A 23,721-nucleotide genomic window follows, 5' to 3' on the forward strand; every position below is an offset into this window, starting at 1 on the left:
TGATAATTCCACGAATGACTGCAATTACCGATTACTTATTAGACAACATCAGGGCTGCTAACTTTCACACTGAACGCTGAACTCGCGCAATAGGGGATTATCACGCTGATACGTAGGACTTCCGGATTCAGTGATCTTTGTGCACTGCCAATTCCATTGAATCACCGATCTCGCTGGCGAACTGATGACGGACTACACTAAGTTTATTTATACGGCATCCCCGGTAAATTAGTCTGATTCACTAAAGTGCCGGCTGCAAACAAACGTGCTACCTTGTTTTATTTTAAAGTTTTAATCCAGTTCTTGCTTATACTCAATTCAGTTGGGAATCCATGAAAATTGACGTAGGGTTGGCGTTGTTGGTTAGATTTAGAAATTGGAACAGAGCAGTGACGTATATAGCCTTTGTCTCGGCCATTGTTTAATGTTGGCAGTTTGTCAGTCCTTTGCTTTTAAATTTGAAGTGGATTCATCATGCAGATTAATTGTGCATGAGACTATAAGCATCTATGAATGCGAGTACTGTTTGTATAACATTGCGTGTTAATATGTGTGTAAATGTTCACTTTGGTGGGTTCTGAGGGTTCGGGTGTGTCCGAAAACAAGGCCCAAGCTTCCACGGGTTAGTCGCTGACGGTATACAGTGCGTCTGACAAACACGTCCTGTGCCCCTAATGATGTTAGCCGATCACATGCCCCACTTCCGAACGACACCAGGGTCGGTCATCTTCAGCAATGGTTGTTTTCGTCCCTGCTGTTTGTCTTGGCCCTGCTTGCAAATCAACAATCTATCCAATTGCTCTCACATGCAAGACTAATTTGTTTTGCTCCTAGTGGCACTGTTTATGAGGAGAGCCACATTGAACACTGCTGCCACTGACAGCGGGTCATAAGAGACGTCTGGACCAATCGCAAAGGGGTCAGGCCACTAGACTGGGCGGATGCTTACAGGAACTGTGAGTTAAGAGTCTTCACTGTGAGAAGATTAAATGCAATGGGAGATTGACATTATAGAGTAGCGTTGGGTTTTATGGCCAGAACCAAAGCCAGCGTAGATTATGATCAAGATGCAGCAAGATCTTGAAATGTTCTTAAAGTGAAACAATTATGAACGGATCTCTCAGATCAGTTTTGTGAACCAGATAAACTCTTTCAAAGAAAAGATACAGCTCAAAAGAATGAATCGTTCCAGTATAATGAACAGACCTATTAAGTGACTAATGACTTACATTTTGGCTTCAGAAGACTTACAAACTTACAAAGTAATTATGTGCAATAGTGCATGAGTCATGTGGACCACTTTTATATAAGGCTCAGAAATTAACTTTTCCATTAAGGGGAAGCATTTGCTTCCTGGAATTGATTTCCTGGGGTATTTTTTACCTTATATATACATAAACACAGAACATATACACTCACCTAAAGGATTATTAGGAACACCGGTTCAATTTCTCATTAATGCAATTATCTAACCAACCAATCACATGGCACTTGCTTCAATGCATTTAGGGGTGTGGTCCTGGTCAAGACAATCTCCTGAACTCCAAACTGAATGTCAGAATGGGAAAGAAAGGTGATTTAAGCAATTTTGAGCGTGGCATGGTTGTTGGTGTCTGAGTATTTCACAATCTGCTCAGTTACTGTGATTTTCACACACAACCATTTCTAGGGTTTACAAAGAATGGTGTGAAAAGGGAAAAACATCCACTTTGTGGTAGTCCTGTGGGTGAAAATGCCTTGTTGATGCTAGAGGTCAGAGGACAATGGGCTGACTGATTCAAGCTGATAGAAGAGCAACTTTGACTGAAATAACCACTTGTTACAACCGAGGTATGCAGCAAAGCCACAACACGCACAACCTTGAGGCGGATGGTCTAAAACAGCAGAAGACTCCACCGGGTACCCTCATTTTCCGACCCTACTTTAATGTGCTTTTGCATACTTGTAAGCTTTCAAGCTTCAAAAAGGATACAAAGGGTCCCTAAAACTAGTATCTTTTTCTCACTCATTCTTTCCCACTTCCATGGTTTCTGTTATACCAGTTCTCAACTCTGATAAGATGTAACCATGGTGTTCATGTCTAGACTGCTCAATGAGACTTTAAGTGTTAATCTGTTCCATCCAAAGTCATAGTCCTCCTTCCGCGCTTAAATGACAGTGCAAGGATTCAGTCTATTAACTTTACAGTGCCAATGAAGTTTTCCGAAGGCCGTTTGTATTGTGGGTGATGTTTACAGAACTGTTTTAAAGGTTAAAACCTAAAATGACTTCCTTGGCTTAAATTAGCAGGGAACCTGCCACAGACTTTATTATAAATTTAGCACCCTCTAGAAATGTTAGGCTGCAAATTAGGCTGCATTTACTTTGCTTTGATCAAAAAATTTAGTAAAACAGTAATAATGTGAAATATTGAAATATACAAATATTGTTTAAAACAGTTTTCTATTTGAATATAGTATTTGGATATATTTTTTACATTTTTAAATTTTCTAAATTCAGTGTCACATGACCCTTAATACAAAATTGTGTGTCTGTGTGTGTGTGTGTGTGTATATAAATGTATATAAAGAAATATAAAATTTTATATATATATTTATATTATATAATATTTATAATAATATTTTATAATATTGTATAATATTTTATAATATTTATATATATATAAATATAAAATTATATATATATATATATATATATATATATATATATATTTTTTTTTTTAATTATTATTATTATTTTTTTATTATCATTATTTTTACTGTATATTGTAAGATCCATTTTTAAACGTCCAAAACTTGTAAAAGGAAGTGTGGCAGCTGTAAGTTTAGAGCAGAGCTCCATGTGTCGTAATGAGAGGTGGAATGACTCTGGGTGTTCTGTGAGGCCTAAGACCCGCAGCACAGAGCTCTCTTTCTCTTCCTCTCTCTATCTCTATCTCTCGTTCTCTTGATCCCTCAATCCGAAGTTCACAGTTACCTGCAAGACAACAGCGGAGGGCTTTTTTTTTAAGCTTGCTGAAGCATCCCAGGCTTAGCCCGGCCAGCCGCAGTGTGGCGTGCCCGTGCACATTTAAAAAAAAGTCAGGCTGTCTGTTTCTTACTCCCCACTGCTTTATCTATCCCTCCATCTTTACTTCAGCCTCCTCCCCCTATCTGCCTTTTTTTTTTTCTTGCTCGCTGTCTCCCTCTCTTTTGTTCTCACTTCACCTGCGCAGGCTTTTTTTTTTTTTTTTTTTTTTTTTACATGCAGCAGCAGACGGATGAGTCAGGCTGGCACTGCTACCTTCATCTCTCACTGTTCTCCTCTGTCTTCCTATCAAGTCCTCTGCAGAAGTCCAAGAAAGACTGCAGCATCAGGAGACTCTAAACTCCCCCCTTACAGCTGATTTTGTTAGAAAGAAAGCAGCTTCTAGGAAAGCATGTCCAATTACAGTGAACAGGAGCAGGACATGACATGAAGAGGCCCTGCATTGACATAAATGGTTAATTATGGCTTATGTCTGAAACCTAAAGGGATGATTCTCCCTGGAATTTTGTCATCGCTTACTCTCACATTGTTATCCTTACTTCGTTCCAAACCTATATGACTTAGTTTCTTCTGTGGAACACAAAAGATATTGTGAGAAATGTCTCACCAAAGTCAGTTGTCACCAAAACTGTTCAAAGTAAGTTTGAAACCAACATATGGGGAGAATAATACTGTGTGTCTTCGTGTCAAGGGAAATGGATTAATAAACATACTAAATGTAGTTTTCTTGAAAATGTAAAAATGCTGAACGTTTTATGTGATGGGTTAGCGTTAGGGGATAGAATATACAGTTCGTATAAAAGTATACAAATCGTTACGCCTATGGAGAGTCCCCCACTAAGATAGCGAAACCAAATGTATGTGTGTGATGGTTTGTCCAGACAGTTGAAGCAGACACAGTCTGTGCTGACTGCTGATGGGTGTTTACTGAGAGAGTGGGAACAGCAACAACACGTGTTTGTCAAGAGTGAGAGAGAAAAGTGTCTTCCCTCTGTGGCAGTTTGTCAGTCTTGTGTCAGCACATGCATGGCCACACAGTCAGCCACCCTGGTTTCATTATCCTCCTGTGCAACAGTGTAGAAGGGTAAAGTGAGTAAAATGTCATGGCTTGTCTGCCACATTACTTGTTTCTTGATGCTCACAGGGGATTCAAGAACCATGATTTGCTGTTAGCTAGTATTTGTGGGAGGAACATTGTCAATCTGGGATTTAAATCAACAATGTGTAGAATTTGTTCACAATATTTTTAGTAGATTAAGCCAAAAAGTGAAATACTGTATGATTTAAATGTAAACTAACATATTGATGACCTGAAATTTGTTTATAGACCATTTCACAAGATGTAAACAACACTGGTCCAGAAGCACTTCCTGTTTCAGTTTTTTAACACTACATAAAACCTGGGATAAAATACAACCAACAGAACATTTAAAACTGAATCAAAAAGTTAAACAAACATCTTTAAGATGTTTTCTTTACATGTGAAATAAAGAAAACAGTTACAAACTGAAACAGGAAGTGCTTCTGGACCAGTGTTGTTTACATCTTGTGAAATGGTCTAGATATATATATATATATATATATATATATATATATATATATATATTTTTTTTTTTTTTTACTTTTTTTCATAGTTTTTATTGAATTGTTTTTCATTTATAGATTTTTTTAATTGTTTTAGTTTCTTCATTTGTTTTTATTTTCTTATTTTGTTACTTTTATTGTTTTTGTTCTTTATTATTTTTTATTTTATAATTTCATTGTTTTATTAATTTATTATTATTATTATTTTTAAATGTTTTCATTTATTTATTTATTTTTTGGGACTCCTTTCTGAAATGTCATGTCAATTATGAATTTCTGGTGTAATGAAAGGGGTCATCTTTGATATTTCACACTACTTTCACATAATTGATATTTGAGCCATTTGAACCTATAAGCTGTTGGATGATGATGAAGACACACCGAGAGTCACACCTGTTGATAATTAAATGAATTAAACAGTGACCATGTGAACATAGTCTTTCTCTCTCCAAACTCAAAAACACAGAAAAATTGCTGCAACCATTCCCAACTAGATGTATAAAAGCAAGAGAATGAGACAGGCAAGAAGGATACAAAGAAAATAAAAAGCATTCGGCCAGGAGACAAAGGAAGGGAGAGACAATCAGTAAACCATCTCGCCCTTTCCGCCGTGTCTTCCTCGTGATCTCTCAGCAAGCCGCCACCAGGTGTTACGTAACACTCTCTCTCTCTCTCTCTCTCTCTCTCTCTCTCTCTCTCTATCTCTATGTCTGTGTTGATCTAGCTCTCGCTCGCTCTTGGTCTCTATGCCAGCCACTCCCCCCCCACCCCCCACCCTGTGTCTTTTTCACACGTTCAGTTTCTCTCCTACTGGGAAACAGATTTTCAAGGCAGCCGTCTGCTCTCTACCTTCAGCACTCGCTGTCTACCCCTGCCTCCCTGAGGTTTCGCTACACTTCTGCCATAATTACAGCAATTACTACACTTTATACTAGTTATGTAAAAATTCTCCCATGTGAAATGAAACACTCCCTTCTTCACACTCTCAAAAATACTGAGTTCTCCCGTATTGCGTAAGTTAGCTTACGCTACGGGAAAGATGAATCTTTTCGAGATATTAAAGCCAAAAAATTATTGTTAATTTTTGTATTCATTGTCAACGCAGTGCAGTCCTTGAGCAGGCTGTCTAGCGCCCTCTTGGTTCGAACTCGTTCATCAAAATGAACGAATCTTTTCCCTAGTCAATTCGTTCATTTCGTTCGTTGACTGAACCAAATGACACGAAAAAAGATTTGTTCATTTTGATGAACAAGTTCAAACAGGAGAGTCACGAACATGCATCAGAGAACAGAGCAAGGCGAGCATTTGAGCTTATAAAACTTAAACTTGTTTTTTTTTTTTTTTTTTTTTTTTAAATGAGCGATCGTTTTGCTTGATAAGACCCTTATTCATCGTCTGGAATCGTTTAAAGCCCTTTGAACAGTTTGCAGTTTGCACTGAAACTGTCTTTTGGACCTTGAACCGTTTGGTTACCAGTGAAGTCCATTATATGGAGAAAAATCCTGGAATGTTTTTTTTTAAAAGTGAACTACTTTAACATTGAAATAACTCAAGAGTGAGCGAGTAACCAAATAAAACCCCCTTGTTTTAGCCTCAATTGAGTGTAACACTGTATATGCAACTTCGGCCATTCTCAGTGGTGTGACTGGAACACTAACTCTGATTGTCAACATTGAAACAGATAATCAAATTGTGATGTTTATTCCCACTCCATTGCCCCATTGCCCAGCGGACCTGCAACTGTCTCGCAAGTGTTGATAGGCTATTACTCGTGAGGTGTAACCAATCAGATGAAGTTTTAACACCGTTGAGTTGAATGGTGATTACAGAGAGGCTGCGGCAGCTATAGGAAATGAGAAAGTATTTTAGGCTGATTGTTTGCCTTTTCTTTTACTAATAATATAACTTTTTCACATACCATTTACTTTATTTGATTACCAGTTCTGAAGCCCCCAGTTCTAAAACAAAGTATTAGATATGACTGACCGAGATCGTAAACTAACGAAGACGGAGAATGTGAGTGAGTGCTGTGTGATCACTGATCAGGCGCTGCGTTCTCTTTTCAGGTGCTGGTGTTCTCAGCGCCACCCATCAAAATAAATGTCTGCAGCGCCGTCAAAATAAAAGTCCCGCTTCCAACACATCGGCCAATCAGAAAATTTATCGGCCGATGCCAATATTTTTAAAATGCTAAATGCTATCAATTTATCGGTCGACCACCACTTTGAGGGGGGGGATAAATTTAAATCCCACACACACACACACACACACACATATATATATATATATATATATATATATATAACATGAAACTTTTTTAGAATGACTCATCTGCCTTTCTCTGTTGTGTCATCAGGGTACCACACTGAGGAAGAGTCTCCTTACACACTACTTTGGCAACCAGCGGCCCCACATTAAAGCCCTGGATTACAGCAGCGGGAGCAGTTCTTCCTCTGGAGGTTTGGTACACAGTTGACCATTAGAAGAAGCACTGTCCGCTCACCGTATACACCCTGACTCAACAGTGTGTTTCTGTGTGTATAGGTGGCTCTCCCGGGCAGGACTCTGATAAGCCAGGCACTAGCGTAGCAGACATCCAGTGTGCGCTGGATAATGTGGGAGCGTCCGAGCTGGTCATTGACCTCATCGTCAGCACTAAGAATGACCGTATATTTGAGGAAAGCATTCTGCTGGGCATTGCGCTGCTGAGAGGAGGGAATACACAGATTCAGGTATATAAACATAATGTTACACATTCACAACATGGCATCCACAAGATCCAGATGATGTAATTTCCTTCATGTGTCCCTGCAGAACTCTTTCTACAATCAACTGCATAAGCAGAAGAAGTCTGAGAAGTTCTTCAAGGTCTTCTATGACCGTATGGAGCAGGCTCAGAAAGAGATCCGCTCTAGTGTGTCAGTCAACATGTTTGAGCTGAGCTGCAGGAAGAGAGAAGAGGAAGGAGAAGGCTCTGGAATCAGATATAAGAAAGGTATACTTTCACTTTCTTTCATTAGAAAAAAGTTTTTTTTTAAGACCATGGAAGGTCAATATGATGCTTTAAGGAAATTATTAAAATATACTATATAAATATAAATAAATTTAAATTAAATTTAATTTAGTTTTTAAAATTTAAATATAAATAATTAAATATAATTTTTTTTTTCATTTAGTTTCTTACATTATATTTTGCTTTTCATTTTGAGATTGACTCGGGAATATTTATTTGTATGTTTTCAGAAGTTTATGCTTCATATTAAAATACTGTAAATGAGATCAGAGATTTGCCATGGATAACAGATTTATTTATTTCAGTACAAGGTTGATAAATGGTCTGAAAGAAAATTCTGGGATGAAAAATCTTTAAAAGGATTCTACTTTTTATTTCTATTTTAAATTTGCTGTAGTTATATTATACACTTTAATGATACTAAATTAAAAAATACACCACCAATGGAACAGAAAACATATTAATATTAAATATAATTTTCTTATTCTATATTTGGTTCTATGCAACAGAATCGGATTTAACAGATTTAGGGTTTTTTACCAATGATTCAAATAATCTATAATCCTACAAAGGTGTTATTATCAGAGCATGTGAGCAGATCAGTGAATGAGAGGCTAATGGTGTTTTCCCAGTTTTTCCCAGCATGGGTTTACCACACCATGTTACAGCACATAAACTTACTTTTAATTACTGAAAATAAAATATTTTTTTTGCTGTTTTTCTAACTCTGGTGCCTGGGTGGAAATGTATCTCCAACAAAGGAAGGCCCCAAAAGACCACAAACCAGGTGTGATGTCTAAAAGCCTAAAAATAAACCTTTAGGAATCACTTTTAGTCTCTTGCTGAAAATAGAGATGTGTCCTAATTGCAGTGTTCTGCTTTATCATGTTTAGACCTAAAAAGAATGGCCCAGACTCTCTAAATGATGTGGTATGTCTGAACTAGAAGTATATCATTGGCCTTGTGAATAGCCTGTTTATCACAAACAAGTGTGCCTTAATGCATACAGTAGCTAATCATGTGATTGCAGTTGCAGCCTGAAGCAGCGTAAATGAAGGGACAATCAGGCATATGAATAGTATCTGTCCCCATTTCATCTACTGTGCTCCATATCTTGTCACATGAGGTCATGTGAGGGGTAGCTGGCACTTTATCAAAGGCCTGCTGTTAAAAAGCTGGGTGTTAGTTAACACTTCTCATCGAGAGAGGAAAGATATGAAATTCGCCTAGTCAAACAGTGTAGTGCACAAGACATGATTGTTTGATAAGGAGAAATGTTTTTGACAATTTTGAATAATAATATTCAAATGTACCTTAATATATATCCAAAAAATTTCTTTCAAAAGGAGTACCTACGACTTTGGATGACGTTGAATTGGCATATCAATTCTCTAGCATGCTGAAGAGAACTTAATCAGTATATTGTGCAAGAACTTGTCATTTATTGAAGATATACAGTATATACATTGTTGGCTGTTTCTTACCACTTAAGGCTATCAAAATCGGGTTTTCAGTTTAAGCTTAAATTTAGCAATCCACATTTGCACATAAAGTTTTTACGTTTAAAGATTTGCATTTAGTTTGGCACTTAAAATTCATTGTTATACACTAGGTCAACAAGAGACTGTCAACTAGTGACGTCAATTCCTCAAATGATTTGTTTGAAAACACTGTGATATTGTGATATTAATAAATTCTATTTTATCAATGGATGATAGATTTTAGATTTGAATTGACTTTTGAATAATGTTTCGCAAATGTTCATTAATATTGCATCCCGTACAATGTTGTTACAGTGAACTAAAACGAAATCTATTCAAAATCTTTTTTCAGTTATTGAAATGCAGCTAAAATAAAATCTAAATATTTAATGAAATACTTAACTTAAACTTAAAAAACCTAAACGAAAGTTAGAAATCTTTCCTTGGCTAATAACTAAAACTAAATAATCTACAAAAATTATTAAAAAAATATAACTGTAGCAAATAGAAATGGAAGCTAAATAGAAATATATTTAAAAAAAAGTAATAAAAAATCACATTTAAATTTTGTTTAAAAAATTGAACAATTGCTAAACGATACTAAAATAACACGGATTCCGCAACAATTTAATAATCCGAAGTTCACTCTTTCTTGTCTTATGAAGTTCGAGACTCCTTGCACCTCAGAGAAGAGATGCGGGGTCAGCTTAAAGATGCCTCCTCGGTCACATCAAAGGCCTACAGCATTTATCGCCGGGAACTGGACTCCGAGATGGAGCCGATTGGGTCGGGAGTGGACGGGATGGAGGAAGTGGTGGAGGAGACCCAGATGAGCCAGGCCATCATCATCATGAAACCCATCCTTCGCTTCCTTCAGTTGCTCTGTGAGAATCATAACAGGGACTTGCAGGTTGGTGATGCAAATCTTCTATCATTTTTATTCGTCCAATTTATTCTCAGCTTTAATTTGTTTGACTGAAAACCATTCCAGTGTGCTTAGAAATGAAACCCAGTGACGCTTCCTTTAAATTAGTGCTTTTCCATTGTGAGAACAAAAAGCACCTTGATGTTAGATAAGTAAACATTTTCTGTTGTGCAGATAAACATCTCAAGGGACCCATACAATTGCTGCCACTCGACTTGAGTTATTAGTCCAAATCTTTCTGTTCTCTTGTATACAGAACTTTCTGCGAGATCAGAGCAACAAAACCAATTATAACCTGGTGTGTGAGACGTTGCAGTTTCTTGACTGTATCTGTGGCAGCACGACAGGAGGACTGGGACTGCTGGGGCTCTACATTAATGAGAGGAACGTAGACCTGGTCATACAGACGCTCGAGACCATCACAGAGTACTGCCAGGGTCCTTGCCATGAAAACCAGGTATTGATTGAAACATAATCCTCATTGGAAAATGGGTACAAATCCACATAGTCCAAGTGTTAGATTTGATACCAAAATTAATTTATTTCTAGCTTTATTAAAGATGCAAAATAAGTGTAAGACTTGATAAATAATAGTTTGGTATCATAGATTGTGTATTTCCTCCTCCACAGTCATGCATAGCAAGGCATGAGTCAAACGGCATTGACATCATCATCGCGCTCATTGTGAATCCAATTGATCCGTTGGGAAAGAACCGACTTGACCTTGTACTGGAGCTGAAGGTACTTGTTTGTTTGCAGTTAATCACGTAGTTTGAATATGGAGGCAATTTTACATATAACAAGCATTGCAAATTTTTGATTTGGCATGTAAAAACAAATACACTTGGCACCAGCAGAAAAATGTGTGAATATTCTTAACTTCACAGTAATTTGTTTTAAAAAGGCTCTTTTCTTTACAATTAACAATCAGAACAATGCATCTAAACTTCTCTTGGCCATCATGGAGAGTCGTCATGACAGTGAGAATGCGGAGAAGATCCTGTACAAGATGAGACCCAATGAATTGGTGAGCGAATCAGTATCAAACAATATTGTTGCTGTTGGATGAGAATGTATAGGAGCATTCTTAGTACCTGAATGAACTGTTGTGCAATCAATAAATATGGTTTAGATCATCTGTTATCAGCCAAAGCATGTCTGTTCTGTGCCATCAATGCAGTAATGTCGTGATGTCACATCTACAGGTTGATGTGATAAAGGAGGCTTACGTTCAAGGAGAAGAGAGTGAGATTGATCAAGAGACATCAGATCAGATCAACCCTAAAGATGTTGGCCACAACATCTTCATCCTGGCCCATCAGGTAAGATTTAGATGTTTAATGAGAGCTACCTAGCAGCTCTGTGTTTACGTAAGGGGTACTGACGAAAAAACGTACATTTTGCTTTGTTAAACCTTTAAAATAGAATATTTAGTAGGCTATGATAACTAATCAGGGTTAATGACATTGATTGGTGCAGATTAAGGCTACTTAATAATGAAGATGTTAAACACAAAATAACATTTAGTGATAGAACATTTTGCAATATCTGTAAAAATCACAAACCTACTGAAGATAACGGAGGATTAGATATTATTTAAAAATTTTAGCCGATACCGATAACCGATAATTCTTTATATTTGAAAGCCGGTAACCGATATATCGGCCGATAAACTTGAATCCAAATTTTTATCTAATTTTGAGAGCCTGATTACAAATACCAAAAGTCTCACAATTAAATCCATGTCCCAAGCGCACAATTATAATGATGTTCTCATTATAGTTTATAGCCAATATGACAGTTTTGCGCTGCACATGTTGTACCGAACCGTATTTTCATTTTTTGAAGAGATTTCAATCATATTTCAAGAAATTCAAAAACATAAACAATGCCTCAGTGTCTCAGCTGAAGGGAATAATACATTATTTATCGTCTTTAATATATCGGCCACATTTTCTTACCAGGCCGATAACGATGACATTAAAAATTAACATATATGGGCCGATACCGATATGCTGGCCGATATATCGTGCATCCCTAATTGAAAGTTGGTGAATAGTTCATGGCCATCAACATGCTTTTCGCCATTTAAAAAAATCCCTCTGTGGAAGGGTTAAAAGGATAGTTCGCTTAAAAATTATTTCATTAATTACTCGCCTTCATGTCGTTTCACTCCCTTAACCCACTGTGGTCTGAGGTGTTTTCTGGGTCCTGGAGGTATTCTGACATGCTCTGACATATGTGCTTTTTTCTGTTATTTGTGACATTTTCATGGCTAAAGTCTGATTACACCGTATTCAGCACAAACTCTGCTACAATAATATGTCAGCAGCATGTATGTAAAAGTTTGTAATTTTGAGATAATGATGTTTATGCGTGGTTTGTGAAATAACAAAAAAAAAAGATCATCTTTGGAACACAAATGAGGATCTTTTTAATGAAATTTTTAAAATTTTCTGGCTACTACTACCACTAATATCTGAATAAATGCCTAAATTCAATCTGTTCATCATTTAAAGGTATCGAGTATCTTCAGAAGATTTGGACTAAACCGCTCATATGGATTAGTTTTACGATTTTTGAAGTGTCAAAATGGTAGTTGCAATGCGTAGTTGCCAGTGGAGGGACAGAAAGCTCTCAGATTTCATTAAAATACCTTAATTTGTGTCATTTTCAAGTACTTAATGAAAGAATTGTAATTTTTGGGTGAACTAACCCTTTAAGGCCTCTTGTGAGTAAATTCTTTAATTCTCAATCAAGTTGTGCATTTTTCAGTTTCAATCTTATTCTTTCTCAGTTTCTCTTATCTTTCACTTCCACAGTCTCAGACATCTGCCAGACAGTTTATATCTGTCGAACTGGCTGCTTTCATAATGACATAACTTCAGGTGTTTCTGTTTTTTTCAAACACGAATCACATCACGCAGACGACTGTGAGGGAACTCTAGTGCAAGTATCCGTAGTTCTCTCACTGAATAATATATGTTATGACTCTTGGCATAGTTTTCAGTGATATTTTTGTTTAAAATTCAGGACTTTTACGCAGACCCTGTAGCTATTTTAGATGGACAACTGTTTGATAAACACTGGCTTATGGCTATATGGTCTAGTTGGGGAGATTCTGATTCACTTAGGCCATTTGCACAAGGTTTATCAGTCTCATTTTCCTGTAAAAAATTCTCAGTATTAGAAAACAAGCAGGGACTGAGGACATAAGAGTCGAGCAGAGAAAGGAGGAGAGGGAGTCAAATGAAAAGGAATAATCCCTTATTTTCTAGTTTCACTGACACTAAGAAATAAATAAACAGACATTACTTTAAAGGGGACCTAATATGCAACTTAAACTTAAAAAACTTAAAAAAGCGGTGTTTTGGGCATGCTATAATAAATGATCTTTGGGGTATTTTGAGTTGAAACTTCATGACGCGTACAAACGGACACACGCCTGAGACTTATATTTCATCTCATATTTATAGGTCTTCTGCTTAAACGTTGATTAAACGTACATTTATTGATGATTACTGACATTTATTTTTAATTAGTGGTATTTGTCAAGGCAAGTCTCACTATTGCAATTGTTCATACTTAGAACTTAAGTAACCACCCAGAAACAGCATAACAACTAGGGTTGGGCCGATGGACGATATCATCATTAACTTGATCTCTAACGTGAGATGAGCGCCGTGTTTGGGCCGCAGTTCAGATATTTCTGGCTGTTGGATTTATTACAGTGCGGGAATTCATCACTTTCTCCCGAAATACATGAAAGTAAGTGGCCAAGAAAAATAGAGTTGACTTTATAGTTATTTACACAGTGTCTATCTGATATGAATAAAAACCGTCCTCAAATATTTGAATGGGTTGTTATTTCTGCTTCCATAGACACCATTGTGTATTTTACCAACTAAAAATGTATTGTTTTGCTAAATTTGCTATAATATATATATATATATATATATATATATATTTAAATGTCTGAAACCTAAAATAAATATTATGTGGTTAAAAACACTGAACAGTTTTTACAGTGATAAAGCCTATGACAATCGCATATTGCAGGTGGTTTGATATGTCACTTTTGGCCACAATTAAATGTTCTATTTAAAAAAGTTTATTCAACAAGGCAATTGTTTGAATTGATGTGAACTTATGTTCATGAGAGAACGCTCTGTAAAAGTGCTTTGACTGTCACATCCTGTAGAAATGTGAGTAAATTTGCTTTTCACCTCAGGAAGTTAAACTGAATTGTGATACTGTAAACGGTTTTGACAAAGAACATTCCCATGTCCTTATTTTCCATTGTGGTTTCAATTTCTTTTTGTTTGCTCAGCATTGTTGGGGTGTTTTTTTGTTCGCTACAGTGCTGAAAAACAACTGCCAAATACAAGATCCTCCTGTGTTTACTGGGTACATGACAAAGTAAATGCCATTATTTGGTGTCAGTTTAGCTCTCTATTGCGTGTCTTGCTCTCTTCTAGCTCTAATAAGCAGATTCCTGATGTTACTGTAGCTTTGATCTGAAATGAAAAGAAATTTTGGCTTAAACCTCAGTGAGGAGACAAAGTGATTTCACCTTCTTAGTGTCTCAATGATGCGCATTTGTGTTCTTTCAGCGTGTACGAAAACAAGCATGTAAATCCCTCGCTCCTATTTACCGTGTTAAGGTCTTTATGCGGAAGCTTAAAAAAGGTGAAGGGGTGGAATGATTGCTTGTTTGTCTCAATGACTTGTCCTTGTTTGAGGTTACAGAGTCTTTAAATGGTTACTAAACAGAAAAGTAAGTACAGTAGTTTGATTCAATGCTCTGAGGAGCCTTCTCTGTGTTTTTTTAAGTAGATGGTTCTTTATTCAAATGAATTGTCTCTGGATGCTGTTGTCTCACTAAAAAGTCTTGGCCACATCACTGTGGGTATTCAGCCATTGAGATAAACATCAGAGTTCCTCTGCGTGGGCTGATCTTAAAATGTTTTGATTTTGAAGTAATCCGGTTGATCAGTCCTGACCTCTTATGAATTGACTCATCGGGGGGTTGCATAGGCATTATGAAACTTCTAAATCGCTAATGTGATTTGTGTTAGCCAAATCACCAATGTGTCATTAATAGATTAATGGTGTTCCTGCAACTTCAACCACTTTGTCTCAAAGGTTGACTTTTATTAAAACCATAGACAGTAAAAGAAATGGACACAGCGACCCCACTGATTTCAACAGAGAAAATTGAAGCCCGTTAAAAGCTGATCGCCAGGCGTACTGCGCAAGCTCAAACTGCGCCTGTCATGTGAGCAACCTGTATGTCTTCTAATAGCTGTGGCGAGTTAAATCTGAATAATTCCCTTCCGAATCTCACAGAGACTTTGCGAGAGTGAGTATTAGCTGTCCATGAGCTAGCGGCAGGGTCAACTTTATGAGACTCTATGGGACTCTATGAGACTTTTATTAGACTCTTCTCCCTTGACTTTATGCCTCCATGTCCCCCCGATTGCTTGCGAGCTTCTCCTCCTGTCTATACGGTAATTTCTCTGTGCGACAGAGAGTTGATTCGTTATGATGCAAACGTTAGCCTATTTTCACAAAAACTGCTTCTACTGGACCACAACCTGATGGATTACCCCCTTGATAAAAGTTTTTTCTCTTATTTGTGTAGATTTTTAGACTTTCAATTTTAAACTAAGAAAATTCATTATAAAATTGAATTATTACGTCTAAATCTAGATCTAAATAAAATAAACCATTTCGATACTTAAAAAATAAAAAATTTATACATATATATATATATATATATTTAAAATATGTGTGTGTGTGTGTGTATGTATATGTATGTATGAAGAGTTCAGATGCAAAAGCCTCTAAGTGCCATTTGAAATTTTCTTCTAGAATGATCATTTTTATCAAGCTTGTACATTTAAGTTCAGTAATTTCACTTAAATTGCAATGAAGATTACCTATTAATTGTCGTTTAAGTGAAATTACTGAACTTGAATATATAAGCTTGATAAAAATGATCATTAAGAAAATTTCAAATGGCACTTAGAGGCTTTTGCATTTTGCAATACATTTCATATATATATATATATATGAAATGTATTGCATATATATACATATACTGTATATATTTATCTATTTTATTTTAATTTGTTTATATATATATATATATATATATGTGTATATGTATGTATATAAATATATATATATGGGTGTGTGTGTATGTATATTTTTTTACACAAATTAACCAAGTAACTTTTTTTAGGTAATACATTTTTATCAAAAGATAGTGTAGTGTAATTTTCAATCATATTGTAAGTTTTTTAAAAAATATGCATTTTTTTATTCATGAAAATTACAATTAGTTAAATTCAATTAGTTGCAGAATAATTATTTATAGGGCTAGTTCACCACAAAATGTTGTTATTCTCAATGTTTGGATTCACAATTTTGTTTTATATGATGGGTTTCTTGCCACTGTTCTTGTCCATTTTGCTTTAACTTAATAATTGTGTATTAGCATACATAAAATTCTACAGTAGCTATGAAATTTATTTTAGCCAGACAAAATAGAAGCCATTTTATTTCAAAAATGTAATTTCCACATTTGTCATTTTCATTAAACAATTTTAAAAAATGTAACACATAATTTGAGGTAAGGTGAAAATAAAACATTACAGAATTCACCTGAACAGGATGTATGTCCACCGATAGTCATTATTAGTAGAAAAGTTCACACAGCCAGAAGTGACCATAATTGAAGAATCACCCTGATATGGAACTGTTGTTTCTGAATCTGTTTTTATGATCAGTTGGCACGCCACAATAAAAACCTCCAGCAGAGTTTGAAACCTGGCCTTGACCCCAGCATCGAGGGAGAGACAGCGCTCAGATACTACGCCAACCACACTGCTCAGATAGAGGTAAGACAATATGAGAGTTTAAGATAACTGCTTAATTTAGTGGGTTTTTTTTTCTGTAACTTTATTATGACACATTTTGAGACCTATTTACATGTCGTTGCTTTTATCAGAAATTTAAGTCAAAGTTTATTATTTAAACATGATTTATTACAAAATGTGTGTATACTTTTTTTAATTGCATTTTTAGATTGTTCGTCATGATCGCACAATGGAGCAGATCGTGTTTCCTGTGCCCAACATCTGTGAGTACTTAACAGAAGAATCAAAAGTACGTGTATTTACCACCACAGAGCGAGACGACCAGGGCAGCAAGGTCAACGACTTCTTCCAGCAGTTTGAGGACCTTTACAATGAGATGAGGTGGCAGAAGAAAATAAGAAGTGGGTTGTTTTTACTTTCCTCGAATGTAACGATTTATCACAAGTTTGAGTCTCTGCCAGAGTTATTATACTGATGTATTGGTGTGTGTTTGCAGATAATGCACCACTTTTCTGGGTGTCAAAACATATATCTCTTTGGGGTAGTATCTCCTTTAACTTGGCTGTGTTAATCAACTTGGCTGTGGCTCTTTTCTACCCATTTGGAGATGATGGAGATGAAGGTACGGCTTTGATTCTTGACATCTAAAAAGTTGCATTATTATGGCCCTATAATTATCCGTGGCACGAAACACAAACTGAATTTAGCAAAAATTGGTTGAATTAATCAAAAATTTTATTCAATTTAGATATGAATTTTATAAAAAACTAAGCTTGACTTAAATACAAACTGCTAAAATAAAGGTTTGGTTTAGCTTGATCAAATTATGACAGAATTATATATTGTACTGTAGAATGTACTTCTTAAAGTAATAATAACAATAATTAAATTTAAATTTTTCATCCATGTTTTAAATAAACCTTTTTAATTGCAAATCTCTGTTGTGGCCACATTTCATATGGCATTCTTGTTGTTAAAAATTTTAATAAATTATTTAATTATCCTTTAAACCATTAGAATGGGATCCAGAAAAATAAAAATGGAAAAAAAACTGATATATTTATTTCGTATTTTTACGAATTCTAAGGGTCATTAAATCATAATGATATAAATTATAAAAGGGGTAGTTCCCAAAAATCTTCATGCAGTTCTTTGTTTTGTCTGTTAGGTATCTTGCCCCCATTCTTGTCGGTATTGCTTTGGGTGGCAGTGGTCGTGAGCACCTTCACATTGTTTGTTCTTCCCCGGCGTGGAGGTATCCTGGCGTTCCTGGTCACCGTCATCTTCCGCTCTATTTACACACTGGGCTTAGGACCCACACTGCTGCTTCTGGGGGCCGCCAACGTAAGGCAATTTCATTACTAACCATTCACGCTTCATTTAGCCCATCAGTTTTCAGCGTCCGTAAACTGATTAAACGTCAAAGTGTATTTTACATTTATAAACCAACCGAACTCCTATTAGAAAAGACCATCCACTAACACCTCATGTCCGCTGATTAATCGTTAACACCTATTAATTACAAAAAGCGGCTCAATATCTGGCTAAATATGAAAGATGGCAGCAGAGGATTTAGCATTGCCATTTTGCATCAGTGTCAGTTACATGTATGATGACAGAAGCAGCTGATGTGCTTGATGTGCATTCAGATAAAAAAAATTGTGATTTCATGCCTCCCTCTAAGCCAAATGGAGCTCCAGCCTTCAAACTGCTGACACGTCCCTCTGTTGTGTCAGTCTGTTTGCGTCTTTTCAAGCTGGCGTCTCCTCAGCCATTATGGCACCACATGAAGGACCAACAGAGACATGTGCTAAAACAGATTCTAGAAGTCTGGGATCTGTTATACTAGATGCCACTCGCCACATCTTCTAGCAGTCGCCACAAACCATGTTTATCCTTACTGCAAGTGCAGACCGTGTATATTTTCTTTCACCTTGCTCATGGTTTTGAGTAAGTACTAGCTTTCTAAGTGACACTTAGTGATAAAGTGATAAATTTCCAAGTTCCAAGTGATAAATTTGCACTAAATTCAAGGGTTACGGCCTAGTTATACCTAGTCACTTCATGCATGTTAACTGATCAGATTGTCAATGCATGATTTATATGGTTTAGGTGGATTATATTATTTGCACTTATCATTGTTTTTTCTTTGCTATTTGTGAAAAGTGTTTGTATTGAAGGCTATTTTAATGTGATTGTAAGGATCTATTGTAGCATTATCTTCTAATGTCTTCTCACAGCTACTGAATAAAATCGTGTTCCTGGTTAGTTTTGTGGGGAACCAGGGCACGTTCACACGAGGGTACAAAGCAGTTATCATGGACATCTTCTTCCTTCTGCACGTCGGTTACGTCATTGTGTGCATGCTGGGTCTGTTCGTGCATGAGTTCTTCTACAGTATCCTGGTATGATTTCACACTTTTTGCAATATATTATATACATATATATGTAATGATTTAAAGTAGTGTTCAGGGATGCTTGCTTTGAGAGAGAACAAATTTCTGTATTTTTATGGCTGTCAAAGTTGTTAGCTTAGGATATAAATTAAAAAATGATACAATCATTTAACACAGTTACTGATTCTTTTAGTTTATTTTTGGCTTCAAAAAATCTGGACAGAAATTATTAGATTAGGTACAATAAATTTTATTCTATTGACTGCGCTAGTTGTAACATTTAGAAAAAAAAATATTTTTGTGCACACAGATTTTTTATGTTTATAAATGTTTCTTATGCTCACTAAGTCTGCATTTATTTGGTCAAAAATTCAGTAAAACAGTATTATTGTAAAATATTACCATTTCAAATAATTTTTTATATATATATATATATTTTAAAATGTAAATTATTTCTGTGATTGGAAAGCAAATGGTCAGTATCATTACTCCAGTCTTTAGTGTCATATGATCCTTCAGAAATCATTTTAATATGCTGATTTTGTGCTAATGAAATTATTATCATTATTAACAGTTGTGCTGCTTAATATGTTTGTGGAAACCATGCTACCTTTTTTTCAGGATACTTTGATGCAAAAGTTTTAAATAATAATTTTTTTACATTCCTACAAAATATTGTCTCTTTACAATAATCTAATCCAAATGTAATAATTTGATTTTGGCTTTAGAACAATTAAAAATTATTTATTTTTGGTAACAATTATTTCTTTTTTAAACAATTTATTTTTGTAAATGCATATATGTAAACATGTTTGTATAATGTTCCTCTTTCTTTCCCTCTTCTCTAGTTGTTTGATCTTGTACGTAGAGAGGAAACGCTCCTAAACGTGATGAGGAGTGTGACAAAGAACGGCCGCTCCATCTTCCTCACAGCTGTTCTGGCTATCATCCTGGTCTACCTCTTTTCCATTGTGGCCTTCCTCTTTTTTAAAGATGACTTCCTTATGGAAGTAGACCGCCTCCCTTCTTTAAGTAAGCATGAAGTGTACATGATGTCCCCGTCACGCTCGTTGCTGTAATGGCCTCCTATCTCTCCAGCTGCCCATTGCATAGAACATGTGGTTTTGGTCTTTCTTTCTTTGGTGCTGGTCATGTGGTTTTATATTTCCCAAAAGTTCTGCATGGTTGAAGCCATTATCATGTGCTAATGTGCAACCCTGCGTGTCGCATATGTAAATGAATTGGTATGAATGGCAGTAAAATGTCTCTTTTAAAAAGAGTAGCACATCTGCAATGAATTCGGTATGTACATGTGGATGCGTGACGGTGAAGATATTCCGTGTATGTGTGTTTATATGAACACATGGCCATGTTGAGATAGGAGAGGACCTGCCATCACATGGCACCTGTTGCATAACCCAGCAGTGGCCACACTCCCTTATGTAATCACTTCCTCTGTGCACTGCAGCACTGCACAAACACTGGGGACAGAAAGGGCACAAACATACACTGGAGCACAACAAGCACGATTTAATAAAGCGTTTCTATTGTGAAAAAACTAGTGCTGTCAAATCTATTTAATTGCGAAAAAATCACATATAACATAAGTTTTTGTTTACATAATATACACTCACCTAAAGGATTATTAGGAACACCATACTAATACTGTGTTTGACCTCCTTTCGCCTTCAGAACTGCCTTAATTCTATGTGGCATTGATTCAACAAGGTGCTGAAAGCATTCTTTAGAAATGTTGGCCCATATTGATATGATAGCATCTTGCAGTTGATGGAGATTTGTGGGATGCACATCCAGGACATGAAGCTCCAGTTCCACCACATCCCAAAGATGCTCTATTGGGTTGAGATCTGGTGACTGTGGGGGCCATTTTAGTACAGTGAACTCATTGTCATGTTCAAGGAACCAGTTTGAAATGATTCGAGCTTTGGGACACGGTGCATTATCCTGCTAAAAGTAACCATCAGAGGGTGTGTACATGATGGCCATTAAGGGATGCACATGGTCAGAAACAATGCTCAGGTAGGCTGTGGCATTTAAACGATGCCCAGACATTCAGCGTGGAGTTCAGGAGATTGTCTTGACCAGGACCGCACCCTTAAATGCATTGAAACAACTGCCATGTGATTGGTTGATTAGATAATTGGATTAATGAGAAATTGAACAGGTGTTCCTAATAATCGTTTAGGTAAGTGTATGTGAGTGTAAATATACTGTATGTATATGTGCTTATGCATATATACAGAAATGTATTGTACACACACATAGACAGATATATAAATTTGTGTGTGGGTATACAGTATACACACACACCCACAGACACGTATATAATATATGTATATATACACACACACTTTTATGTTAGATGTGATTAATCTCGATTAAAAAGATTGTACAGCACTAGAAACTTATTCAACTAAAATAAATGTGACAAATAAGCTAAATCAAACTTTTGAATTTACAAATGCAAGCTATGAGTGCAGATTTTAAAATTTTTACCAAAAAGCTCAACTGATGAGTATTTGTTTGGTTTTTTTTTTTTTTAGAGAGGCCAAATTTGAAGGAGTCTATGAGCTGTCTGACTGACTCCTGTTCCAACTCCGCCTTTAGTTCTCACCACGGTTAGTCAGCTCTGTATTTGTTTTTACAGTGGCAGCCCCCCTTAACTTTCTGGACAGTTGGGCCACACATAAAATGTATGCATGTCATCATTTCAAGAATAAGAATAATTCAGCATTTACTGTGTAATTGTATACAGTATTATGCTGAATAATTCAGCATTTACTGTACAGCACTCTTTTGATTTAACCTCTGTCTCACCATTTAGCTGAATGTTCTAGCATAAACTGCGTTAGTGGTGGCATGTCGTGTGATTTGTGTGTGCGTGCGTTTATGGTTTTTTGAAGTGTATGTTTGTGAAAGGTTGGTCCTATGTATTTATTATAGAGGTTAAGGTGCTGAGATGACCCGTGTGTGTGTGTGTGTGTTGAGGAGATGACTCAGTGCTGCTTTGTTCTGCTTTGCCCTGGGAGTCATTAAAGATCACCTGTGCTTCTAGATATCAACACGTGTCCACTTTCTCTCACACACTCACCCTCTTTCTTTCTTTTATTTGACCTCTCTCTCTCTGTGTCCCTAACTTATTCCTTACTTAACTTTTCCATGATCATTTCCATACTCATTTTCAATCTTCCTCTCTTTTGTAATGTGTTGATGTGTCTTTTCTTAGTCTCTGCTCCTGCAAAATGTCTTTTAAAAGTGTAATGGCCCTCTCAAACTGTGTATATACACTACAGTGTGGTCCAAAAGTAGAGTACTAGTGGAGACCACTAGTAAAAACCCCTGTTATTTGCATGTGATAGATGGATGAATAAATTGAATGATTGATTAATGGATTATTATTTATTAATATGAATTATTAAAAAATATATTATTTTTAAAAAATTGCATCATTAAAAAATAATAATAATAATATTAATAATTCTGAAAGAAAACAGCTTTTTCTTACCTTTTGCCCCGCTTTTTGTTGGAAACCTTCCTGGCTGGCTCGCCAGTGTAAGAAAAAATGAAGTGGACTTCGAAGATCTCAAAAATGAAGTATATTACAGCATAGCAGTGGCAAGGCACACGAAGCACCTTGGGTTCACCAGCGTCAGAATGAACCCCGAACTCATCCCAGCGCAAACATTTTATACAGTATTACATCTGTTTTCCCCCTCAGCATGGAAATTAAGCTTTCTCTTAAATGTAAATCAAGACAAACAGATTCGTCTTCTCTATGAGCGTGGAGCTGAAACTCTGTCTTTAAATGTAAATTGAAGAGAACGAGACAAGTGGTGCCTCCGTGTCTATGTCTTTGTTATTCCAAACTCTGTCTTTAAATGTAAATCGGAGACAACGATACAAGTGTTAGAGGGATACGGTCAAATGTTTAAAGGTGATAATATCTCTCAGAAACTCCCTAATCAAGATGGTTCTTGAATACCCACTGTCTTTCCCACTCTATAGGTGATACACGTGACTCTGTGATACGTTTAAGATTGTAAGGAATTGATTCTATGATAAATAAGCTCTTTTAAGTGAAGGAACATTTCAATATAATCTATATTGGAGTGGAAGTTTGATCGGAGCAGACTGTAATTTCTTACAATTCTGTATAATTATAATTCTAAATAAATAAATATGTTGAGGATCATAGTTATTTATATAATTCAGTTTTATAACTATATTTTTACTTGCATAAAGTAATTAATTTAAAAATATAATTAGAAGTCTAAATATATGAATAAAAATGTAAGTAAAAATCCTGAATATTTAGTTATAAACATGAATACATATTTATGAACCTGCAGAAATACTTAATATTAAATATATAAATAAGTTTTTAAAAATT

At 35.9% G+C, this 23,721-nt stretch overlaps 1 protein-coding gene across 1 annotated transcript in view; it reads left to right on the forward strand.

Moving 5' to 3' along the window:
- Nucleotides 1–23,721, forward strand: part of itpr2 (inositol 1,4,5-trisphosphate receptor, type 2) — an 86,950-nt gene that overhangs the window by 49,959 nt on the left and 13,270 nt on the right. The window contains exons 38-52 of the mRNA XM_039650394.2: nucleotides 6,968–7,070; nucleotides 7,156–7,343; nucleotides 7,426–7,606; nucleotides 9,771–10,015; nucleotides 10,287–10,487; nucleotides 10,661–10,771; nucleotides 10,962–11,057; nucleotides 11,236–11,352; nucleotides 16,825–16,935; nucleotides 17,123–17,315; nucleotides 17,411–17,536; nucleotides 18,083–18,258; nucleotides 19,155–19,319; nucleotides 20,159–20,342; nucleotides 21,875–21,949. Coding sequence (XP_039506328.2) covers nucleotides 6,968–7,070; nucleotides 7,156–7,343; nucleotides 7,426–7,606; nucleotides 9,771–10,015; nucleotides 10,287–10,487; nucleotides 10,661–10,771; nucleotides 10,962–11,057; nucleotides 11,236–11,352; nucleotides 16,825–16,935; nucleotides 17,123–17,315; nucleotides 17,411–17,536; nucleotides 18,083–18,258; nucleotides 19,155–19,319; nucleotides 20,159–20,342; nucleotides 21,875–21,949 — 2,272 coding nt within the window. The remainder of the gene's footprint in view (nucleotides 1–6,967; nucleotides 7,071–7,155; nucleotides 7,344–7,425; nucleotides 7,607–9,770; nucleotides 10,016–10,286; nucleotides 10,488–10,660; nucleotides 10,772–10,961; nucleotides 11,058–11,235; nucleotides 11,353–16,824; nucleotides 16,936–17,122; nucleotides 17,316–17,410; nucleotides 17,537–18,082; nucleotides 18,259–19,154; nucleotides 19,320–20,158; nucleotides 20,343–21,874; nucleotides 21,950–23,721) is intronic.

Source organism: Pimephales promelas, chromosome 10 (genome assembly GCF_988280905.1).
Source record: "Pimephales promelas chromosome 10, fPimPro1.hap1.1, whole genome shotgun sequence".
NCBI classification, from domain to species: domain Eukaryota; kingdom Metazoa; phylum Chordata; class Actinopteri; order Cypriniformes; family Leuciscidae; genus Pimephales; species Pimephales promelas.